Genomic DNA, 25451 nt, shown 5'->3' on the forward strand with positions numbered 1-25451 from the left:
CGGGAGAAGCCCACTCATCACACACCCAAATATCTCAAAAATTCTATAGCAGTTACTATAAATGTTTCTAAATACTTGATTCACCAAAGGTTGGTAATAAGCAATATAGACAAGCAACTGTAGAGTGGATGTGGATCTAATGTTACCTTCTCTTGTCTGTGTGTTGGTGGTGCTGGGAATCAAACCCAGGGCCTTGTGCATGATCAGCAGGCACTCTGCCACTGAGCTCCACCCTCTGGCCCTCATATCACTATTAAACAGCTGACCACTGATTTGGAAATTTTAGTTTCAAACTAGATAAAAATTTGTAGGACTGACGCATCAAAATAAGCAATCTGTAAGTGATTTCCCTCTTTCCAAAACTTTATTATTAACTAGGCACACCTGTAATCCCAGCTACTTAGGAAGCTGAGGTAAAAAGATTGCAAATTCAAAGCTAGCCTCAGCAACTTAGCAAGACACTGTGGGGATTGAAGCCAAATTCCTTGCATGAACGATTTTGTCAAAATGAATCCAAATACTATGTATAATTATAATGCTCTAACTTAAAAAAAAGAAACAATAAAAATAAATAGGTCCTGGGGAGATAGCTCAGTAGGTAGAGTGCTTGTCTTGCAAGCACAAGGCCCTGGGTTCGATCCCCAGCACCACAAAAAAAAAAAAAAAAAAAAAAAAAAAAGTAAATAAATGTTTTTTAAAAAGATTTGGGGATATGGCTCAGAGGTAGAGCACCCCTGAGTTCAATCCTCAATACCAAAAAGGGGATATATATTTATAAAATAGTATATATATTATTAAAAGGTTATCTTGAAATACTTTCTAAAAATAGAATTTTTTTTTCACTTGTAGAGAAATGATGAAATTTTGAACAGGGAGTAAACACTAAAGCAAATAATAGTTCATTATTTAGAGCTATCTGAAGGAGATAAAAAGGGAAGTTAGTGCTCTAAGGAAGTTAAAGGGAACAAAATGAGTATGTCTCACTCACTCTCATTCACCTGGTCAGGCTTCAAGTTACCCAGGGTGCCGGAACAATCCACTCAGGTCAATCCTCTCTAGTTAACCCTCAAAGTCCTCCTTCTGATCCAACTCATCAGAAATTCTACCAGCACAACCCACATTAACCCTTTCCTCTCACAACACTTCTGGAAATATCTTAATAATCTATTTCTTCGCCTTATTTGTACATCTCTACTTCATGGTATTTTCCCATCTTCTCAAGGATATTTTTCTGGCAAGAGAAACTGAAGTGAGTCTGGGAGAAGCAATGCGACACCAGCAGCCCACTTCAATAAATGGGCCTATGGTCATGGGATAAGAGACACTTCTTGCAAAAGTAATCACAATTCTTGCAGCCCAAACATGGGCGCTGTCACCCCCAACTGCTCTGGCTGAGGTCTTCAAGCTGTTCAGTGCTACAATAACTAGCAAAGAGGCAGTACCAGGCATAAGAAGAAGTGGAGGATTTTGTTTGTATATCTATGGGGAAAGGAGAAAAATGGAATCAATTCCTTCCACTCAAGTCTCAAACCTGCTCCGGAATAAATCAGAGAGTCACAGCAATAACAACAAAACTTCACGTCAAGTGTTCCACAAGCAGGAACTCAAATTGCAGGAAAACTACGGCCTTCTGCCCTCCATGCTGTGCACCACTGATAGATGTCAAGGTGACTTTGAAAAGTAACGTTAACTTTTTTGACAAACAGAAGACAGCGGTTCATGTTCCATCTGCAGTACTACTGAGTTCAATATAATCAGAATCTGTTACCTACAGGAAGAAAAATCTTACCTTGAAGTAGAAACCATTTGTCTACCAAGAGAATGGAAACAGCTGTTTTTCACCCTAGCAGTTGACCAAGAAGCAAATGTGTTACATTTCTTCCATCAATTATATTGATGGAAGGGAATGCCAGAAAAATACTAAACATGCAAGAAAAGAAAAAATGAAAATAATCTTCACATTTATATTCTTTCTAATCCTATGGCCCCCAACACTGTCCAAATCTTAGCATCTTTTTCCTAAGATAGCATCCAGCTTACTAACAGTTAAGCACTTCCTAAACACCAAGTAAATATTAACTATCATTATTGCCCAAGGTAACAGGAAGAATCCTTCATATAATCAAGAGACTTACTGAGCACCTACTGTGTGCCAAGCACTGCTCTGGCTCTGTGTATTGAACAAAAGAAAGATTAAGTCCCTGCCCTGCTGGAGCTGGCATTATAGTGATTCGAACCCAGATTTCTTTTTCTCCAAAAGTCTGTCGCCGTTAAACTAGAAACTACAAACTCAGTGCCCTAGGGCCAAGCAGATCAAATTCATAACTTGAGTCAGATACCAGTTGGCTGTTCATCAAACCTGTTTCCTTTTCTTTCTGGGCCCACTCTCAGATCACATTTTCTGTCTCACTCTGAAGGTAGATGTGGCCAAGTGGCAGATTTGTTTGTGGAGGAATAAGGTAGGTCTTAATCCATGGAATAGAGTAGACAATGAACATCACTTTCAGACCCTTTCCCCCTTCTCTTCTGCCTTCCATCTGCTGGATGAAGACAAGCACATCAGCTTCGGAAGCCCAAGAATGAAGACTTATGTCACAGAATGGAAGGATCCTGGGTCCCAGAATTGGGGCTTAGAAGAGAGCTCTCTGCCAATCAGGGACTCTCACTTGGTCTTTATGTGAGTAAGAAATAAAACTCTACAACTTAGAGCTAGTATGGATTTGGGGTTGGTTTGTTAAGACAGCTAGCCCATCTTAGCCAGAGGGACAGACTCCTGTCTAAAGGAAGCACTACAATTCAGCTTCAAGTGCTGCTATTCCCAGTGTGGCTACATTTCTGATCATTTCAACAGAACCTGGAATTCCTGATGTTTTATGGAAAAGCTTTTGATTTTTATATGATTTTTACCTCTAGGATCAGGGGTAGAGCACTTGCCCTGTGTGGGCAAGGTCCTGGGTTTGAATCCCAGTGTGCCTATGCATGCACACACTTGCCCCCTACACACACACACACACAGAGGTTTTTTTTTTTTTTTTTTTTTTTTCTATTTCATTTGAAAAGTGTTTAATTTCTGGGAAAAAATAAAGTCTATAGACTCAAGTCTGAATTTATGATCCCTACACTCCATCCCACCACTAGTACTAATTGATTCATACACAGTTGTTGTCGGAATGGTCAAGAGAGGTTTTAAGTCCAACCTCAGGAAATAATGCTAAGAGTTAATAAATTGGAGGGCATCAAATTAAACAGCTCTTGTGCAACAAAGGAAAAAATTAGATTGTAAAGAGAGAACCTACAGAATGGGAGAAGGTCTTTGCTAGCTGCTTTTCTGTCAGAGGATTAATATCTAGAATATAGAAAGAACTCAAAAAACATTTTAAAAACCAGAAATAATCCAATCAAGAATGGGCAAAATGATTAAATATATACTTCTCAAAAGAAGAAATACCAATGGTCAACAAATAGAGGAAAATATGTCCAACATCATTAGCAATTAGGGAAATGAAAATCTAAACTACACTAAGATTTCATCTTACTCCAGTCAGAATGGTGTTCATCAAGAATACAAACAATAATAAATGCTGGAGAGGAAGTGGAGGAAAAAGGAACAATTTTACACTGTTGATGGGATTGTAAATTAATACAACCAATATGAAAAACAGCATGGAGGTTCATCAAAAGACTAGACATGGACTCACCGTATGACCAGCTCTATCACTCCTTGGTGTGTATCATAAAGAATTAAAGTCATCATACTACAGTGAGACACGCACACCCATGTTTATAGCAGCACAATTCACACTAGACAACTATGGAACCAGTCTAAGTGTCCATCAATGGATGAATGAATAAAGAAGATGTTGAATATATACACAATGGAGTTTTATTCAGTTATGAAGAAAAATGAAATTATATCATTTGCAGGAAAATGGATGGAACTTGAGACCATCATGTTCAACGAAATAAGTCAAACTCAGGTCAAGGTTGCTGTACATGGAAGTTAGGGAAAAGGAAAAGAAAGGTGGGGGAACTGTGGGAAGCCATCCATGTTTAGCAGACTCAGGCTTGGCGGGGCCATGGGACACAGGTCTGACTCGCAGGAAATGGCAGTCATGAGAGACTGTTTCAGAGGGGTACAGAGTGGTCCGGTACAGAGTTAGCTCATTGCCTGAAGAAATACTAATTCTCTAAGCAAATGTTTTTCCTAACTCCACCCTATCCTGTTCCTCATAGAAGAAGCTCCTCCCACTCCCTCTTTACCTGCATGGTTATAAATAAAGGGAAGGTGGGCCCTTCCATCTTGTATTGAGGCCAGATCTTGGCATCACCCAATCTGTCACACCCCTTCCCATTTGAGAAGATTATTGGCTCTTGTGTTTACATGATTAAATAAGTTTCTTAGTGATGAATCAATAGCCAGCACCATCCTCCTACTGAAATCCTTTCCCTCATCCACACTGGATGTGGCAGGAAATACCCCTACAAGGAAGTCATGAAAAGCAAAGGGAGATCAGTAGAACAGAGGAAAAGGATCAGGCGAGAGAAGAGGAGAGGGAAAAGGTGAAATACTGGGGAATGATATAGGCCACATTGTATATTTATATTGTGTGCATGTATGAATATATGATGACAAATTCCACCATTATGTATAAGGTGCTAATAAAAATGGGGAGGAGTTTAAGTTCAGGTTTTTATAGATAGAGGGAGAACATACCAAAATGTTTACTTTCATTCTTTACATACACTACAGTTATCCTGTGTCTATTGTGTATGTGGAAGACCTTGTGGTAAGACAAATAGGACACAATCTCAGCCTTCCAGAGAGTGGCTCTTGAGCTTTTGAGGTTGTCTACACACCTTTAGATCCTAGGACTTAATCTTGACTCCAGTTACCCCACCTTTAGATGGTTCAAGCAGCACTGCTTCCTGCCCTTCCTCCCAAGCACGGTCTCTGTTCTTCCTTGGGCTGGCTTGACTGTATGCATCCCTCTTGCTCTCAGCAAGCTGCCTCACTAACCACGTAGCTGACTGTTTCTTCTGATAGGCATGGCTCTAACAGAATACATCCTCAGCTGTAATGACGATAGCTTTTCCACATTGATCACAGCTGTGAAAGGGTTGCCTGTGCCTGTGTACCCGGGTCAAACTTTGAGAACCTCTGTTCTCAGGCTAATGGAGGAGGGGAGCCCACTAGACCATCGAGGATGGCATCTAATGCCAATGGTGAGGGCAGAGTGGGCGTTAGGGAAGGGTGCCCAAAGGAGGCGGTACTAGAATTGAATCTTGAAGGAAGAGCAGATGCTAACCACACAGACAGGGCTGGCAAGGACTTCCCGATAGAAAGGATAAAATGTAAGGGGCATGAAAGGGCTTTGGGAGAGCTGCAGATTTAGCTACAGAGGCAGGAATGAGTTGGGAGAGGTTGGTTCATGAAGGACCCATATTGCTAGCAATGGAACTAAGTTGTGAAAGAGGGCGGTGTACTGAAGATTTTGGGGATACATTTTAGGAAAACTTCTGGCTAGAGGTTGAGGCTACTTTGATGGATGCTGGCTTTCTCTCTGGTTCAGGAATGAACCACACTCCTTCCCTCTAGAGAGGACAGTACCCACTTCTCCCTTTGTCCCTGATCCCTGCCTGGTTATCTCCTAGTCATCGTTCTGACATTGGCTCAAATGCCACTTGCTGGGGAGTCTTCCCTACCCTCTTCCTCCTTACTGACCAGTGACAGTCCCCTCCTCCAGCTTCCTCCAGCAGCCTGGGCTTCCCCCATACCCATCATTGGCAATCATGCACTCATCCCTATGAGCAGCTGGCTAACGTTGTGAGTATGATTACAAGAGAAGTGAGAACCCAATACCTGTCACATACCAGGTGCTCAGTAAACACTCTGAATTCATACATGTGAGGAAAATCAATTTGGAAACAACAGACTTCAGTATTTAAGACTGCGTGGCATATCATGCCTATGGGGAAATTATTACCTGGGAGTGATACATCTCCACTGTGAATGTGGAATGGATATTCATTAAACAAAGAAAACCAGCAATTTATAAGATACAAAAACAAAAAAACAAAGACTATAAAAACTAACCCATGGTTAAAAAACTCAGGGCTGGGGGTTTGTAAGGCTGGGAGTAAGGAGTGGGATGTCTGTAGAGGGGCAAAAGGGAACTTACTTCCTGGGATCATGGTCATGTGCTGTATCTCAACAGGGAATTAGGTTATATATGGGTACACTCAGAAATATGTCTTTAAGCAAGGCCTGTAATCCCAGCAGCTCAGGAAGCCAAGACAGGAGGATTCCAAGTTCAGTCAGTCTCAGCAGTTTAGTGAGACCCTGTCTTAGCAACTTAGCGAGACCCTATCTCAATCAAAAGTTAAAAAATGGGCTACCAATGTGACTCAGTGGTTAAGCACTGCTGAGTTCAATCCCTGGTACCAAAATTAAAATAAAACATATATATACACACACACACACACACACACACACACATGTATATACACGTTTTTATAAGATTTTTGTCTTTCAGTATTTGAAATTTATCTCAAAAAGAAACCATAAATAAAGATTGAGCCAGGTGTGATGGCACATGCCTGTAATCCCAGCAACTAGGGAGGCTGAGGCAGGAGGATCACAAGTTCAAGGCCAGCCTCAGTAACTCAGGAAAACCCAACTTCAAAATTAAATAATAATAATAATAATAATAGTAATAATAATAAAGGTCTAGTGATATAGTTCCGTGGTAAAAAGCCTCAGGGTTCAATCTCCAATATCAAAATAAATGAATGAAATTAAAAACATAAATGTCAAACCCTAATGAATGGCACACATGCTAAGAATTGAGGGGTAAAGGGTATTGAGGTCTGCAACTCTTTTTGAATACATCAAAAATTAAGATGAACTGAGGGTGAGAACTTTGTGGACAATGGCAAACATACTTACACTGGTCAGATCGACTTTCAAATCCAAGCTGTGCCACTTAACAGCAAGGTGCCCTCAGGCAAGTCAGATTCTCCAAAATCCTCAGTCTGAGCTTCTTCCATGCAAAACGGGCAAGAGCCATCTAACAGTGTTTTCATGGGGATTAAACAAGACAAAATCCTCCATCCAGTGACCAACATATTAGTATCATTTCACAAATGTTAGATCTTTTATTCAGAAGTCAACATATCCACAAACTAGGACAAAATCTTCACTAAAACATAAAAGAAGAATCTTGTAACATTTTTCTCTTGGTCTATCTCAAGGGAAATTAAAAGGCTAAATTAATTGTGCTATTTTTATAGGTAAAGACTCTGACCTTCCATCAGTAGGACATGTGGAGTTCCCCATCTAAGGAGAGACAGAGCCACACGGCTGACACGTTCCCACTCTGTCTCCCAGTGGCCAACACCACTGTTTGTGAGACCTGGCCAGGGTCAGCGGCCACCACATCAGAAGGAAAGATGTTGAACATCGATGGAATGGTAACTGGCCTTGGAAGCCAAGACTTGCAGTCTCCTTGCCAGCTGTGCAAGAGGATAAGAGCCAGCCACGCAGGCCCTGAGCTCTGACGGCGTCTGACGCGTTGTCAGAGGTGGTAGCCATGAGACTGTCTTGGCTTTCAGCACAATTATGTGAACTGAGAGATGGCCTCATGATCATAAATAAAAGCCTGCAATTGAGGCCAACAGTGTGTATTCAACTGAAAGGTGTCTAATAGGCCAGCCTGTGGCTTTCATATCTCTGGTTTGAAAGGTAGGAGAAAGGAGCCTGCTCCTGAAGACACCAAGTGAGGAGGAGGTGCTTACGTCTGCGCGCAAGGAAAAATTACACCTTCCAGAGCCAGAAAAAACTACCAATGCCAGTCTAAGAAAATGAGGTCTGGCATCTGAGAGTCAGTGAAAGGGTTAATTATACGTCACAAGGGAGACATTCCAGTCAAAGGAAATTGCAATTTTTTAGAAAGCGTTTCTGTGGGACTATAGGATTACACACTTAGAACTATACACCTCAAGCTATTTTGGGCTGCCTCCACCCCCCCTACCTGGAGACCTTGTTCCCTCTGATATCATTATAAACCCACCTGGTTGATGGGCCTGTTAACTCCTTGGTGTCATGGTGCACTTCCTGTGCAAGCTGCCCTGCATCCAGCCCATCTGTGATAGAAGCATCACTGGGCTAGGGCCTGACCACATCACTGCTGAGCCAATTGGACACCCTGCTTCCCAGCGCCACTGCTGCACTGGTAGCTTGAAATCAGGCATCATGGGAATATTTATACCATGAAATTAGCTGACCCTACAAATCTGGCCACTTGCTGTTGTTTTCCTTAAAGGCAACAAAAGAAACCAACACATGAGCCTATTTTTTATTGCTATGAGGGAGGGGACAAAGTTTGGGAAGTTTGTCCCATTCATACTATCTTATTTAAAACTAACCTCTTGAAGGTTGAAGGAGGAGTTGAGCTAAGATGGTCTTTTTTGTACCATGTGCTCCTTCTTCTCTGGCCTCTGCTGATCAGATAAGGGGGGAGATCTCTATCTCCATTGGCCTGATTCTCCTGTAGGAATGTGGAACCAGAACAGACGCTGGATGGTGGGCACTCAAACTGAAAAGTCCTGCCAACTCTGGCTGCAGTGAGCAAAGGTCCCACGCAAGATTTAGTTATGGGGAACCTGTTATGTGGGTCATTAGAGAAAGCCAGTCCACAGAAAGAGGCAGAAATATGGACCCAGCTTTAGGAAGATGGACAGGACCCATGAGACACAGAGTACAATGAAGCAGAATGAGGAACGTGAATCGAATGACCTAGTTTTAAATTCTGTCTCCAATACTTATCTGCGTGTTTTAGTCAACTTTTTCATTGCTATGACCAAAGACCTGACCAAAACAATCTTAGAAGAGGAAAAGTTTCCGAGGTCTCATTCTATAGACAATTAATTCCACTGCTCTGGGTCTGAGGTGTGGCATAACATCATGGTAGAAGGGTATGGAGGAGGAAAGCAGCTCAGGACTTGGCAAGCAGGAAGCAGAGAGAGAGAGCTCTGTTCATCAGGGACAAAATACAAATCCTAAAGGCATACCCCCAGGGACCTACCTCCTCCAATTCCACCCTACCTTCCTGTAGTTACCACCTAGTTCATCTATATCAGTGGATTAATTCACTGACTAGGTTATGATATCATAATCAAATCATTTCACCTCTGAACTTTCTTGCAATGTTTCACACATGAGCTTGTGGGGACACCTCACATCTAAGCCATGACACTGTGTGACACTGGGTGAGTTACTATTAAGTCAGACTGTGCCTCTATCTCTTCATCTCAAGCAGGGGGATAAAAAACTGAACTCACTTCATAGGGTCACTGTGAGAATTAAATGAGCTAATACAGACAGTAAATACTCGAAAGTGTTAGCTATTATCTCTGTCAATTAATTATAGTATCCACATGGCCCAGTTATATTTCATTCCTATTCTGAATATATCACAAGAGATTCCCCTGTGGCCTGGAGGCCTATACTTGAGCTAGTTTGTATAGGTAACCATCTGTCCCTGAATAAGAGAATAATGAGGAAAAAAATTCCAGGACCACCATGCAACCTTTAGCAAATCACTTCCTCAGCCCTCTCTTAGAAGTGGCATGAGACTCAAATGAGAAGAGAGAGACTGGAAGCTTCAACAACTGTGAAGTGTTACACCAAACACTGGGGATATTTCCTTACATGCCTGTAAGGAAAAGTAAATATATTTCATTAGCCACAAAAAATGGAAAAATGCTTAAGATACTTTTATTGCTGAATAAGACACAAGACATTTTCCCCATTCCATTGAAAAAAAAAAGGTTCAGGATCTGTAAGATCGCCAGCTTGCTTCATGTGTTCATCTCCAATATTAATAAGTTAATAACAGGAAACTTCCGAAGACAGCTCTGTGGTGCTGATTTTTTAATATACTTTCATCCAGTTTAATTATATTCAAAATAATGCTCCTGATCCAGATCCTCCTATTCCTTTCAAAACAAAGACTCATTACCTGATAATGAAGTAGGTAGGTCTGGAGATATTTTTGCTCAGCTCTTTTGGACAAGGACTTATAAGCTGCACTATTAATTTCAACACATTTTCTTCTCAGAATTCTCATTTTTTTCTTCAGTCTTCCTGAGTTTGCTATTGACATCTGGTAAATAAAAAGACACGTGCCAGAGTCGCAGCATTCATTACCCAGAACAGAGGTGTGGGAGCCCTAATTTCATTTGAGGCCCTTAATTCCACATTCCACATGGAAAGAGTAAAGTCAGAAATATTCTAGACCTTCCTGTCTACTGATACTGCATAAATACCAAAGCCATTTTGTGTTTCTGGCATCAGGAAGCTGTTTTCTCAAGCTAAGAATAGACTGAACATATATAAATCAAATTCCCCTCTCGTGGTTAGGACACATTAGACAAGGCCTCGCCTGACTGGACAGAGGCAGGTGCAGCAGTGACCTTGGGCTATGCCAGAGGCAGCACTTGGCCTTATTTACATCTACATTAGCTGGTTCAAACATGGTGCTTACCCCCCTCTATGTGGTGTTTAAAAAGATCCATGAATTCCCATAAACATCTGCAGGAGCTTCTTCTAGGGAAAGAAGTCAGAGAGTAGTGAAAATGGAAGGAATAGTCAGTCTAGGAGATGTTTTAATTCTAGGTTTGAATCTGAGCTGTGAGTTTAAAGCTAATCTCTTTGTAGCAAAAGGTTTTTCCATGTTTCCAGAAGTTCAAATTCTCTTATGACAAGATTTAGCTATCCTGGAAAGAGAGCCACCATACACTGTCAAGTGAAAAATGTAAGGTATTAAATATTACACCCTATATATATTAGAAAAAATAAGTGAGGCTATAGATATGGGTATAAATATTTGTAAGAAAAGAGGTCTGGAAGGACCCAGCACACTTACTTGACAGTACAACTCTAGGGAACAGCAATGAGGCCAACAGGGTCTTCTGCGTTTCACTTGAATATCGTTCAAATTCAATAAAGTGCATGCTTAGTGCATGTTAAACATTTTACATGTGTATGGCGTGGATGTAGGAAGAGGTAAGACACACAGTGGGCAATCCCACCAAAGTATCCGCTCATAGCTCACGATCACACAGCAAAGGGCAGGGGGAAATGGGAGAATCTTGAGGCTCTTATTCACAGGGGAGAAAACTGAAGCCCTGAAAAGTGAAGTGAATTGATAAATAACAATCAGCCAACAGTGACCTCAGCCTCCTGAACATGTCCCAAGCAATTTCTTCTCATCCCAACTGTTCTTTCTAGACCTTGAACCAAACCTCTGTGGCACCTTGTAGCCCTGAGAATAAAGAAAAGTACTAGAGGTACCTAATATTTTTAATTTTAACTACAGAAACCCTGAGAGACCACAGACCTTAAAGGAGAAGTAATACCAATTCCACACAAATTCTTCCCTACTGTTTATAGTCCTGCATTACCCTCATATAAAACTGTAACAAACTTCCCAACAAAATAGAGTTTAGGCCAATATCTTACATGAACATAGACTTTAAAAATTCCTACCAGAAAATATTAGAAAGTCAAGTTCAGCTGAAATATTCATCATGACTAAGCTGGAGTTTATCCCAAGAATATAGCTTGGTTTAACATTCTAAAATAGGTTAAGTTGTCTTTTTACAGACTAAAGAAAAGAAATCTTGTGATTGTCTCAAGATACTGAGAAAACATTTGACAAAATGCAATTCCCATGCATGGCAAAAATTCACAGTACACTAGATGTAGAAGGGAACTTTCTCAATCTGATAAAAGACCTCCACAAAACAAAAACAAAAACAAAATTATAGCTGACATCTTACTAATAGTGAAAAACTGAATGTTTCCCCCAAGACTGGGATCAAGACAAGGATGTCCACCTTCCCCATTTATATTCAACAATGTAGTGGAAGTTTTAGCCAATGCAATAAAGCAAGAAAAGGAAATGAAAGGAGTATAGATTTGAAAGAAACAAACAAAACTGTCTTTAATCACAGATAACATGGTGTTCTACTTAGAAAAATCCCAATTTTACAAAAAGCTGCTAGAACTAAAGTGAATTAGGAAGAGTCATGTGATATAAGGTAAATGTTTTTTAAAATCATATTTTATACAATATAAAAATTTAAAGTACTATTTACCAAAGTTTTGAAACACGTGAAATACACATGTACAAATTTATATGCTGAATTCCATAAAACATTAATGGAAGAAAAGAATATCTAAATACATGGAAAGAGATGTTCACAGATCCAAAAATTTAGTATTATTAAGATATCAGTCCTCCCCAATTGGTCTAGATCCAATGAAATTCCAAGAACAACAAAAGAAAATCCAGCATGACTTTTTAATAGAGGTGAATAAGAAAATACTGAAATCTATATGGAAAAGCATAAGACCTAGAAGAGCCAACAAAATTTTTTGAAAAAGAAGAGTGGACAAAGAGTACTTACACTACCTGACTTCAAGACTTGCTACAAAGTTAGAATAGTGGAACTCAGTTGAGCAGTAATTTTACTCTCCAGGAAACATTTATCAATGTCTGGAGACATTTTTTGATTGTCACAGTGGGGAAGTGGGGAGCTATTGGTATTTATTAGGTAGAGGCAAGAAATGTCCTACAATGCACAGTATAGCCCACACAACAAGGAATTTTGAAGTCCAAAATGTCAATGATGTTGAAGTTCAGAAGTCTGAGTTAGAAAAATCAAGACAGGGTCATACTACTTAACAGGAAAAGTATAGATCAATGGAACAAACTAGAGCCAGAAATAAACCCACGCATATATGGTGCCAAGGTAAGTCAATGGAGCAAGGATAGTCTTTTCAATAAATGATACTAGAGCAATTAAACATCACATGAAAAAAATTAACCTTGACTCTTACCTTGAACAATATATTATATGAAATGGATGATAGACCTTTACATAAAAAATAAAATATAAAACTTCCAGAAGAAATCACAGATGTTTGTGACATTGGGTTAGGCAAAAATTTCTATGCTAGGATACCAAAAGAGAAAAAAAAAATGATACTTAAATTAAAAAGTTGATAAAGTAAAGCTAATCAAAACAGAAAGCTTCTATTCTTTGAAAAATACTACTAATAAAATCCACAGGCTAGGAGAAAATATTTGCAAAACACATTTCTGAAAAAGAACTTGTATCCAGAAGATATAAAGAAAATTCAAAATAACAACCAAAAAAAGATCCAATTTTTTAAATGGGCAAAAGATTTTAACAGACTTCAAAGTATACTTAACTACTATACTTCAAAGTTTAGATGGCAAGGAAGAATGTGAAAATATATGCCAAAATGACATCATTAGTAATAAGAGAAATATAAAATCATAATGAGATACAGCTAAAAAACTATTAGAATGCTGAAATTTGAGATAAAAGGATCGGAAAAAAAAAAAAAAAATGCCGACACTACCAAGCACCAGTGAAGATCAGAAAGCAACTAAAACTCTTGTACATTGATACTAGGGATGCAAAATTCTATTGCCATAACTTTGGATTGTGCAGAGGGGAGTGAGGAGAGGGGCAGGGGTGTGGAGATGGGAAGGGCAGTGGAATGAGATGGACATTATTACCCTATATGCACGTATGATTACACTACGGTGAGACTGCACATTGTACAGCCTAAGGAAAGGGAAGTTGTGCTCCATTTGCGTACAATGTGTCAAAAAGCATTCTGCTGTCATGTATAACTAATTAGAACAGATTTTAAAATCAAAGGAAAAAACTCTACAGCCAATTTGGAAGAGTTTGGCAAATTCTTATAAGGTTAAACATGAACCTAAAATAGGATCCAGCAATCCCACTCCTAGGTATTTACTCAAACAAACAAACAAACTGCCCATGCAAAGATATTTATACCTCAAACTGGAAACATTCCATATGGTGAATGGATAAGCCAACTGTGGTGCAAAGAAATATTACTTGGCCATTAAAAGGATAGATCTGGAGATCTAGGCAACAACATGGATGATGCTCAAGAGCATGATGCCAAGTGAAAGAAGCTGGACACAAAAGTTACCTACTGAACAATGGCATTAATACAACCTTCTGGAAAAGGCAAACCTTCAGGCATAGAAAATAGAATAGTGGTTGCCAAAGACTTGATACTGGGTGGGGAGACTGACTACAGAGGGGCAGGAGGTAACTGTCAGGGTGGTAGAAATGTTCTACATCTGGATACAGGTGAGGGATCCATGAGGTATACTTCTGTCAAAACTCATCCTACAGCACACCTGAAAAAGGCAGGTCTTAATGTATGTGAGTTATACCTCAATAAATCTGATTTTTAAAAACTTGATGGCTCACGGGTGTGTTTTCTTTGTATAACATGACATTTCCAACGCCAAAATTAACCCAGGAGCTCTGAAAACAAGGAGATTCTAAATAAAGATGCAAGTTTTCTTGAGAATTCAGAACTATAACGCTGAGCTCCAATTCCTTCCAGGCTGCAGCCAACCAGAAGCCACCTTTTTAGAAAGTGTGGGCACTTCCTGTCTTGCCGCAGTTCCCTACCCAGCCTGCTTCATGGAGGTACTGCACCCCCCTGCCACTCCACCCACCTGGGCAAGGGTTTCTAGTCCTGGGTTACTGACTGCTTGAGGGCAGCGGCCAGGCTGGGCTTGTCCTCCATAAATGCCTGGCATCTAGCAAAGAGCCTGGCAGATGCCAGGTGCATAGCAAATCTGCCAAATTAACGTGACTCATTCGCCACCTTCCCACCAGCTACGACAACTGAGATCTACGACACCCAGATTGCTGACCGCTCCTTGGGTCCTGAAGTCCTCAAAGAGTCACCATTCGTGGCAGCCATCCCATAACCTAGAATAATGTGTCCCTCTGTGTGTTTCAAAATCCCCTCTAATATGTTGTCAAGCAACGAAATGTTTTAGGGTCATTCCAACTATTCATTTTTGTCTAGAGAAGAGTAGAGTTCTTGTTTGTTTAAAAAAAAAGGAAAGAAAGAAAACCACAATATGAGCTTGAAGGTTAATGAAAATGAAAAAGGAAGCGTGCACATTCTTCTGGCATGTTCTCAGATCATATTCTAGTAATTTAAGACTTGTGATAAGTGGGCTTCTGAGAGGCTCTCTGCTCAGCATCCCAATTTCAGGCTCTCAGAGTTTCCAAAGCAATGTGGATGTGCAGCAGGGAGGGATACCTAACTTCTATTTTACATCAATATGGAAAGCACAGTGTTCCCAAATCATCTTTACTTTATACAGGGTGGGGAGTAGGGATGGGAAAGATTTGGGAAATTTTGCAAGTATCTTCAGGGAAAAAATACTACGCAAACATTCTTGCTATATGTTATTAATGTTAAAAAAATAATTAAAAAGTATGAATATATATAATCATTTCCCCCCATCTTAAACCCTCATGGAGGCTAGGGTTGTGGCTCAGTGGTAGAAGTGCTTGCCTGGCATGAGTGAGGCACTGGGTTCAATCCTCAACACCACATAAAAATGAATAAAATAAAGGTAGTATGTCCGACTACAACTAAAAAAAATACTTAAAGAAAAAAAACACTCTGCAGATCCATTTTCCCTATTACTCTATTTTTCTCAGTAGAAAAAAACCCTAATAGGGCTGTCCTATTTGTTCTCTGGACTTTTTTTTTTTTTTTTTTTTTTTTTCCCCCTTTTTTGTGGTGCTAGGGATTGAACCCAGGGCCTTGTGATTGCAAGGCAAGCACTCTACCAACTGAGCTATATCCCCAACCCTTGTTCTCTGGACTTCTCTTTTTCCTTTCTCTCTTGAACTCACTGCAATGAGACTTGTGTCTGCATCTCTCTTAGGGACACCAAACACCTTCACGTCTGCAGAACCAATGTGCCTTGCTAGTCCCTAACTAGCCCCAGTCTTAGCAGCATCTGGGAAGCTGATTGCTCTCTGCTCTTCAAATGCTTTCTTCACTGCACTGAATACACTTTCTTCTCTTCCTACCTCTCTCTGGTCTTTTCTCTGCTCTTTTGCTGGTCCTGCCTCTCCCTGAACCCACAAATGCTGCAGTGCTTGGGGGCTTACTCCAGATCTCCCCTCTTCTCTAAACTTTTTTTCCAGTCTCCTTACCCAGCTCCCTGAGGATGGCTCCCACATTTATCTCTCTATACATGATACCTCCTTGCAAATCCAGACTGCTTTGTTCAACTGGTTACCTGACATCTTTGCTTAGATAAACATTTCAAGTTTTACATGCCCCAAATGAACTCTGTATTTCCTACCCCAAAACTGAGCCAACTGCAACCCTGCCATCTCAATTGATGATAACTTCTTTCTAGTTTCTTGAGCCAAAAACCCTGGGAACCATATTGGTTCCTCTCTTCCTCTCCCACTCTTTTACTCAAACAGATAACACTATCTCCTCTATCTTCAAAAGATTTCCAAAATCTAACCACTTCTACCACCTCTCCTGCTACAACCTGTCTCAGTCATCTTCACCTGCAGACTGGATTTCAACACTAGCCTCCGACCTGGTCTCCCTGCATCCTGCTTGGCCTTACAGTCTCTCTCCCACCATAGCCAAGGTGATTCTTTAAAACTAAAATCAGATTATGTCTCCTCTTGCTTAGATGTTCCTATGGTTTACTACCTCATTCGGAATGAAATACCAAAGTCTTCTCCACAGACACTACGTCCCGCATGACTCAGCCCTTGCTCCTCTTCAGTATCATTTCCTGACACTCTCTCCTTCTTCGTTCAGTTCTACACTGTCCTCCTGCTGTCCCTCAACCGCCTCAAGCCTTTGCATGTACTTATCCCTCAGCCTGCAATATTTGTTCCCAAGATAACCAGTTTGATCTCCACCCAAATGTCATCTCATCATTGAAGCCTCCCCTCACTACCCTATATAAACAGGTGCACGGATGAGGGTGCCCGCCCCCAGATTTGTTCTTCTTCGGAGAACTTACCACTTCCAGACGTACACTTACTTATTTTCAATTCTACTGAAAAAGGACCCATCAACCAGCATCACTCAGTTACTTGTGAGAAATGCAGAATCACCCCAGACTTATAGAATCAAAGCCTGAATTTTTACAGAATCTTCAGTGATCTGTATGCACAGTAGAGTTTTGAAAGCTCAGGGCAGTTTCTGATTGTCAGAAGAATGGGAGATTTTCTTTTCTGTTCCTCTGAAGATTGATGTATTCAAAACATATTGAACTAATGAATGAACGAACAAGTGCAGCATCTGTGGAATGGGAAGCCCAGCTGATGATGTGTACAAGGAGGGCAAGAAAGACAAAGACATCACAGAGCAAATGTTGCTTTCCCCACATATTGTATAAATTAAGAGATTTCCTAGTATCAACAAACTCTTCTTAAAAAAAAAAAAAAAAAACTTTCTTTCAAAATGCAAATACATTCCTCAAATCAAGCAGACATTCACAACTTATTGTGAATTATTTAAATGAAATAATATTCTAAAATCTAACAGAAGCAGTTAGGGGCCATGATACAAGAAAGCTGTAAAATTTAACAAGTGCAATAGGGAAACAAGGAGGAATCAGGATGTAGCAAATTGGTTAGTAGTTAAGAAGATTGGAAAGTGAAATTTGAACTTTACCATTTTGCCTGAGGCCCGGATGGCAGGAGAGAATAGAGGGCGTCAGCATTCCCTGCCAAAAAGAAACTTCTCCTCCATCCAAAATAGAAGCTACGGCCTGCAAGCAAGGGTTCCACAGAGATGGGAGTTAGGAGAGGCAGTCTAAAGGAGGACACTGAACATGACAGCAGCTTATTCTTTGTGTGGGAAAGAGAAGGACCTCTACTTCCTTGTGATATTAAGGTCAAAGAGGCTGTAGGTGGGGGTGTGGGTGGAAGCAGGGAACACACTGTAGGGGCCCCAGGACACAAAGGTGCTAAACAACTGCAACATTATTTTCCGTAAACAAATCTATTTTTTGCCCACTTTTCAACCAAGACAAGTGTCTGGCTTAGCCTTGCTTAGAAAACAAGGAACAAGCCAGGCACAGTGACACACACTTGTAATTCCAGCCACTTGGGAAGCTGAGGCAAGAGGAATGCAAGTTCCAGGCCAGCCTGGGCAACTTAGCAAGATGGTCTGGAAATACAAAATCAAAAAGGTTGGGAATCTAGCTGGATAGAGCACCCCTGGGTCCAATTCCTGGTATCACCAAAAGAGGAAGGAAGGAAGGAAGGAAGGAAGGAAGGAAGGAAGGAAGGAAGGAAGGAAGGAAGGAAGGAAGGAAGAAAGGAGGGAGGGAGGGAGGAACAATGATGCAAATGATGAGGACACTGCAAATGACATGCCCATATCGAGCTAGCTCTTTAGGTAGGACCTTAATTGTCACAGCTTTGGCTTCTCATACAACTCAGCATCAGACATTCTGCAGTAAAGGACAGTTCTGAACCACAGCTATCCATCAGAAAAAGTTCCAGACTAGGATCTTTATTGATAGTCAAAGGTCCCAGGCAAGTGTCAACTGTTTTGCCTTCCTCCTAATATTGTCTCCTTCCCAAAACCCCTGGGGATGCCTGTGTGAGGCCCAGGACTCAGTCACCCTGGGGTGAAGCTGCTGCAAGTGGAAAACAGGAGAACAAATGAAAGAGGGAGGAGGTTGGACAGGGAACCCAGGGTTTAACTCTTCCACTGAGAAACCAGTCATGAAATTAGCAGCAAACGCACAGGAAACAATGGAACTCAGAGGCAGCAGTGAATCCACAGGTGGGCTGTACCACAGAAGACTGAGCATCAAGGACCACAGCAAAAAGGGCACCCAAAAAGTACAGAGGAAGCAACAAATCACTCCAATGGGAAGGGAAAAGATGAAGGACTTGAGAGAACAACATCCCTTTAATGAGTTTTAACCATCATTATGATCAAAGTGTCTTTCTTAGCCCTGTGTCCCCATGACCACTGCCCTAAAAGAGAAAAGAAAAAGGACACCAGGGCTAAAACCAAAAGATATAGATCAGAAGTCCCCTAAGTCAGACTCTGGCTGTCTGAAAGAAGAGCCAAGCAAAGTCACAGAGGTTCAGAAGGGTCTAAGTACAAAGGTTGGAAGGGAGATCAGAAATGAAAAAGCCATCAGAGGAAATCGTCTGATACCACACTGAATAGGAACAATACATGAAAGCCAAATTTCACATATTACAGATGGCTGAACAGTTTTTGGTATCTACACTCAAATGAACAACATGCAAAAGAGAATATCTGATACACAATTTACAAAACTAACAAGGATCTGATACATTTGAAGCAAAAACTGCCTATTTCTGAGCCAATGGATACCAAGGCATTTATATGTGCCTTACTCAGGACTTGTTCTTCAACTATTGTGTCAAACACACACACTGAAAACAGCTACAGGCAGTAAACAGGGAGGGCTAAAATTCTTCAGCAGATTGACAACTGAACTTTGTAACCACTATAATCACAATAGAAAATTCCTTAACCACCTCGCGGCAGTGACCCTTTAAGTGATTCAAGGAAAGTGGGCTTTTAAATAAGCTGCTGAAGACCAGTAATATTTTTAACCTGAAACCCTCTTATCTAAACCGGTGTGTGTGAGCTCCTTCTTCATTAGGAATCCTAATCTAGTTTGGGGGAGGGGCACACATAGAAAAAAGAGGTCCTCATTAGCCCTTGCTATAATCTACGAAACTACAGGAATGAATTCCCTGACGTGGGAGCTATATTCCTTGATTAATTGAATGTACCAAGAGCCCAGAATTCTTTCACAAACACAATAGCCTGCCCTTTACAAGTGCCACAGTAATCATTCTTATCTCAAAGACAATTGTTGACTACACAGTATAAGTTTTGAAGCACTTTTGCAGAATAATTCCACCCAGTTACAACAGATTTCACAAAAATGTCCAAGAAATTACAGAAATCTATTTCTTAGTGATTATCTAAAGGAAGCCTAAAAAGCCACGCATGATTGTTTTTAACTAGCCTCCTGCAAATAGTGGGTTATATACTTGAACAATGACTGAATTCCTTTGCCAGCTGCAATCAATTATGATAGGTACCTGCTTCCCAAAAGAAAAAGGATCCACTATCCACACAGAGGGGAGAATGATTTGGGGGAAACCGACATGAGAATTGCTCAAAACTCTCTAGCCATTCCATGCAGTGAAGACAAAGTGGACACTCTCAACAGTAAATCCAAAATATAGTGACCGTCCCCACTCGCGAAACGTGTCCTACTAAAACACATCCCTTTGAAGGTGTCCTAAACACACCATGTCTTTATTCTAACTGAAGCGTGCCTGCGGGACCACTAGGCAGGATATGCAACTTGTCCAGAAAGAAGATAGGAATGCGCCTCTTTTTTCCCTCCCCGCCCAACGGTGCCTTCCCGGGAGACAGATTTCTGACTGTTCCGCCGCTGTTGCAGCAGCAAAGGGCGGAGAAAATCCCAGCACCGGTGCCGCAAAGACCTCTCCATCCACCGCCACCCGGTCAGGTGCTGGCCCCGACGGGCAGCCCAGCTCCTCGGCCAAGTGCTTACCCGGGTCCGCCCGGCAATGCTCTGGAAGGGCCGCCAGCAGCAGGAGTCCCAGTAGCAGCGGCGGCAGCGGCGGCGGCGGCGCATCCTGGGACCCACCGACTCCGGGGCTCCTCACGCCCGGGCAGCGCGCGGCTGCCCAGCCGGCCTGGCCGAGCCCATGCGCCCGGGGCCGGCCCCTGGGCCCCTGCGCCGCCGGCCCGGTTTCCCTCGGACCCCGGGGCTTCGCCTCCTGCAGAGCCATGAGGACCCTTCACACATCCAGGCCGCTGCCTCGCTCCACACCACGCCGGGGAGCCCAGCCCTCGGCGCCCTGGTCTTCACCGGGCATCTCCGGCCATTGCCCGGGCGCGGGAGGGAGGGGGCGCCGGGCGCCGAGACTTGCTCACTCGTCCTGCCTCTACCGTGGCGGGCTCCGCGGAGCCGCGGCTTCACCCGCGCAGGGGTCGGGGCCGCATGGAGCAGCGGCTGGCGCGGGCCGGGATTCCCACGGTGCCTGTCGCCGCACGCCGGCGCGCCCCGGGCAGCGAGGGTGGGACGGGCGCCGCCCGGGGCCCCCTCCCCCGGGCCGACTCCGACAGACCGACGGGGCGAGGCTGTGAGGATCCCGGGCTGGCGGCCGCGGGGTGCGCTCCGGTCCCTCCCTCCCGCCGCCGGTGGCCGCCTCTCCGCCCCGCTCTCTCCTCTCTCGCTGGTTCGCTGGGTTCGGGGACCAGCTCCGGCTCCAGCTCTCGGGCCGCGAGTGCTACTGCAGCTCAGAGCTGCGCCTCATTGACAAAGAAAGCACGTAGCACCGGAGCGGGCGAGAGAGGCGAGGCAGGCGCGCGCGCGCATCCCCGCGCGGAACCACCGCGCGCGCCCCGCTCCCGCGCGCCCTGCCGAGCCCCAGGTCCAGAACCGGACCCCTTCCGGCGCTTCCCGCACCGTGGAGGTCCGCATTGGGGGTTTACTCCGTCTCGTTTCTCTTTCAGTCACCCATACAGAAGGAAGGTCGGCAGGAGAGGTCGTCTGACCCGGGAATGGGGGTATATATGGCCATGGTCAACATGCTGAAGCGGCCAGAAAGCTCTTCAGCTTGAATTTTGGAACGGCTCTTTGTAGAAGGGCAGGAACGCTTTGTGCTGTTGGTTCACTACTTCTCTGAGGGACGGGTGAACACCTGCATGCCGGTTTTACCCCGGAGGAGCTGAAGCGGCTGTGGCCTACAGATTAGACATATTTGGTGCAACTGTACAACGTGCAAAGCAGTGCAATGGGGCATTAGGAAAACCAGGGAGAAGTCTTCCAAGAAGTCCCTCCCCAAAACAAGAGAGTTGGGGCAGTCACTACCCTGTGGGACACACTGTCAGAGTGAGTTTAATTGCTCTCCTGCTCTTACCACAAGTTACCTAATTCACAGGCACCTCATACATCCTTCAGGCAATAAATATTTATTGAGCACCCACTGTTTGCCAGCTGCTATGTTAGGCACAAGGAATAAAAGCAATAAGGAAAAACATGCCCCACCACCACCCGCAACCTGGTGAAGTTCAAGCTCTGTTCACCCAACAATATTTATTCATCCAACAGTAATGCCTGTTATTTGCCAGGCCCTGTTCCAGACACCGGGCCAACAGCCATGAACAAAAGCCCTTTAAGTAATAGAATATCAAACAGGGATAAATACTACAGAGGAAAATCAGTGTAAAAAAAATAAAAATCAGGGAGGATGTTGCAATGTTAAATAAGGTGAAATCGGTGCTGAGAAGGTGACATTTGAGGAAAGACCTGAAGGTGGTGAGTGGACAAGCCATGCCAGAAGAGCATTCCAGATAAAGAAACCAGTGAGGGCAAAAAACCTGAGGCAGAGCTGACCTGGTGTGTTCAAGGCTCAGCAAGTGGGCCAGTAGGTCTGGAAAAGTGTTTAATCTCATTTATTATGCATTGATAAGATAGAAATAACATTTCATCTAAGACATTTTTATGTTATCTTTTCAGAAATCAGATGTGTTCTATGATGGGTCTCAGATTTGTTGAAGTAACTTCTTGTAGTGTCATGTCAGTGCTCAAAAATTTCAGATTTGGGAACACTTAAGATTTCAAAATTTCAGTTTAGAGATACTTTAACCAGTAAAGTTTTCACAAATACTTAAAAAACAAAAAACTCTGAAACACTTTGGGTACCAAGCATTTTGGAAAAGGGATCCTCAACCTGCCTTGTTGAGGTTATTACTTAATCACACCCTCTGATGAAATTAGTTCTACTGTTTGGGTTTGTTGTAAGAAACTTGCAGTCTAGTTGAGGCAATAAAGCAAGCCACAAAATTGGTCTGAGAAACTATTGAGAAAGTCAGTTCATGGCAGTGATTCGGAAAAAAGGAATATCAAGTAGTGATCCCAGATAGAAGGAGATGGGGGTAATGGTGGCAAGCAGTCCAAAGTCAGAAGGACAGACACAGGGTTTGGACATTGTAAGCACCCAGGACCACGGAGAGAAGAAGCACGCTGAGCAGAGGTGGGAAGTAAGGGAGAAAAACACAGGCTTGCCAGGCATTGAGGGCTTGAGGCACACCTGTCACCCAGCTACTGTAGAGGACTACAAGTTCGAAGTCAGCCTCAGCAACTTACTGAGGCCCTAAGCAACCTAGCAAGAACCTGTCTCAAAATAAAAAATAAAAATAAAAAAGAAAGAAAGAACCGGGGGTGTGGCTCAATGGTTAAGCATCCCTGGATTCAATTCCTGGTACAAAAAGTAACACACACACACACTTGGAGTGGGGCTGCTTGTTTGAAGCCCACAACTCACATTAGAGGGAAAATAGAAGGCAGAAAGAGGAAAGACATTGAAGCCAATTTATGGGAGAACTGGGACATATATGGGCTTTTCCTCAAAGGGAGGGAAATGGAGAAGGGACCCTCAGGAACACCAATTCTATAGCAGGCTCTCATTTAAGGGCTGAGGACACAAAAGTGGAGATAACGAAGGGAGAACATGAACCCTCTAACAGCCACAGCCGTAACCAGCAACACCAGCTGACCTGGTTCACGTGAAAGGAACATAGTTGATGGCCTAAGAGTTAGAAAAGATCTGGAAGAGAAGTCTGTGGGTGAAGCAAGAAAGACCAGATTCAATCACAGCCAGGTTCTCCATGAGATGCAGAGAGGAGAGAAGTTTGGGGGGCAATAGTCATGGGGCTGAGAGATAACAAGCATATATCTCATAAAGTTTTTATCTGGTTTGGAAATGTGACATTCCTTTTTTTTTTTTTTTTTTTTTTTTGCCAGACTTAGACAAGATATAAATTGCTTTTCAGTTTCTGAATGTTGGAAATTTCTGATCGGGGAAATTTGTCCCCCTGATCGGCTGGCCCCAAGACCAGACACCATCCTTTTCCTCAAAAAGCCCACAGACCAGTAAAATGGAACAGGCACACACATCAGTAACTGTAGAGCAACATGGTAAGTGTGCACTAGAGATCTGGGCAGGTCGTTCATCACTGTGGGTCTGTAGAGAAGGGCTATTTCTGCCTAGAAGAGGAGGCAAGGTAAAGAAGAAAACATTAAAAGTTGAAGCTTTCCAGACACAGCAAATAACCAGGTACAGACATGACAGTTTGCAGCCTTTTGAAGGGAAGGGAAGTATCTAGTGAGAGTAGGAAGAGGGGCCTTGGGAATATCCTGGTTTGAGGCAGGAGAGCTAAGCTGTAGGCAGATACAAAGAACCAGAGATGCTGTCTGGAGGTTGTTGCTTATCCTCATCCAGTTAGGAACAATTCTGAAGGGTTTTCTGCTGGAGCAAGAAGCTCAATGAGATCCTCGAGAGAGGAGTCCTTGAGAGAAGAGTGAGTGAATGTACACAATAAAAACTATGTAGATTTAAATTTAGGCTCTACTGTCTACTAGCCATATAACATTGGGCAAATCACATAATCTCTGTAAAGCCCATCTATAAAAGTGGAATGATTGGAGCAACTCCCTCATTGGGTTGTTTTAAGGATTGAATTCATACATGTCAATCACTTAGAAGTGTACTTGACATACAGTAATCACTCAGTCTTATATATTATATGACAGTTGCAACTCTCTTAAATCATAAATCCTTTGTTCATTTTAGTCTGCTTAACTAGGACTTGGGGAATTTCCCTGTGTGCAAGTTCCTTGTTACATAGCTTTTTAAAAAGTCAGTATCTGGTGCAAAGCATTTCTTTGTCAGGGAGAAGGGAATAGGTCAATCTCTGGACAGGGGTTTCAGGCCAGCCCTTGAAATTTCTGCCATTACCGTAGAGGGGGAGATTTCTGGGCCTCTACTATCATTCTTTTTGCAATGAGCACATCTTTCTCTTCTAGTCCTAATCTCATACTGACTCCTTGAAGCTCTATAATGAACTCCTGCTTGCATGTTACTGGGTCTGTCCTGAGCTCTAGGGTTCCTATAGTGAGGGAGACCTTGCCCCTGCACTCACTGAGCTCGATTCTAACAGTCAAATGGAAAAGAGGAGTAAACACATAGTTGCTCATCTGCCCACAGGATGCTGTGGGCTCATGTAGAGGACAGTGCTAAGAGGGGGCTGGAGAGGCAAGCAAGAGACATATGCCATGCTGAGGAAGTAAAATGTGTCTTTAAAACACATGGTGGTCTAAAGCATCATGGGCTATATTTCAGGCATCTTATAGAGTCCTTATTTTAAAAAGTAGAAGAACTTTTAAATGAAATTTAAATATGGTTTTCCTTGTTTCCAGTGCCTCAAAGAAAACACCAGATATAACTGGGATGGAGCATTTATGGGGCCCTTCCAGCGTCTCACTATCCAGGACCTGAGAAAAGTGTTTAACCTAGCCATGTGGGTACCCTGAAGACCAGAACCACCCTAGCTAAAAGACCCAGTTGAGTTAATGTCAGAGGGCAGTAGAGAGCTATGGGAAAGTTCTGAGTAGAGGAATTGTGAATGCATGTTT

At 42.6% G+C, this 25451-nt stretch overlaps 1 protein-coding gene across 9 annotated transcripts in view; it reads right to left on the reverse strand.

The window, feature by feature from the left end:
* Positions 1-21296, reverse strand: part of KIAA1549L (KIAA1549 like) — a 253214-nt gene extending 231918 nt beyond the window's left edge. For all 9 annotated transcript variants that reach the window (XM_079104428.1, XM_079104427.1, XM_079104424.1 and 6 more), the window contains exon 1: positions 20520-21296. In XM_079104428.1, coding sequence (XP_078960554.1) covers positions 20520-20760 — 241 coding nt within the window. In that variant the 5' untranslated portion in view covers positions 20761-21296. The remainder of the gene's footprint in view (positions 1-20519) is intronic.
* Positions 21297-25451: the final 4155 nt, after the last annotated feature.

This window comes from Sciurus vulgaris, assembly GCF_902686455.1.
Source record: "Sciurus vulgaris genome assembly, chromosome: 11".
NCBI classification, from domain to species: domain Eukaryota; kingdom Metazoa; phylum Chordata; class Mammalia; order Rodentia; family Sciuridae; genus Sciurus; species Sciurus vulgaris.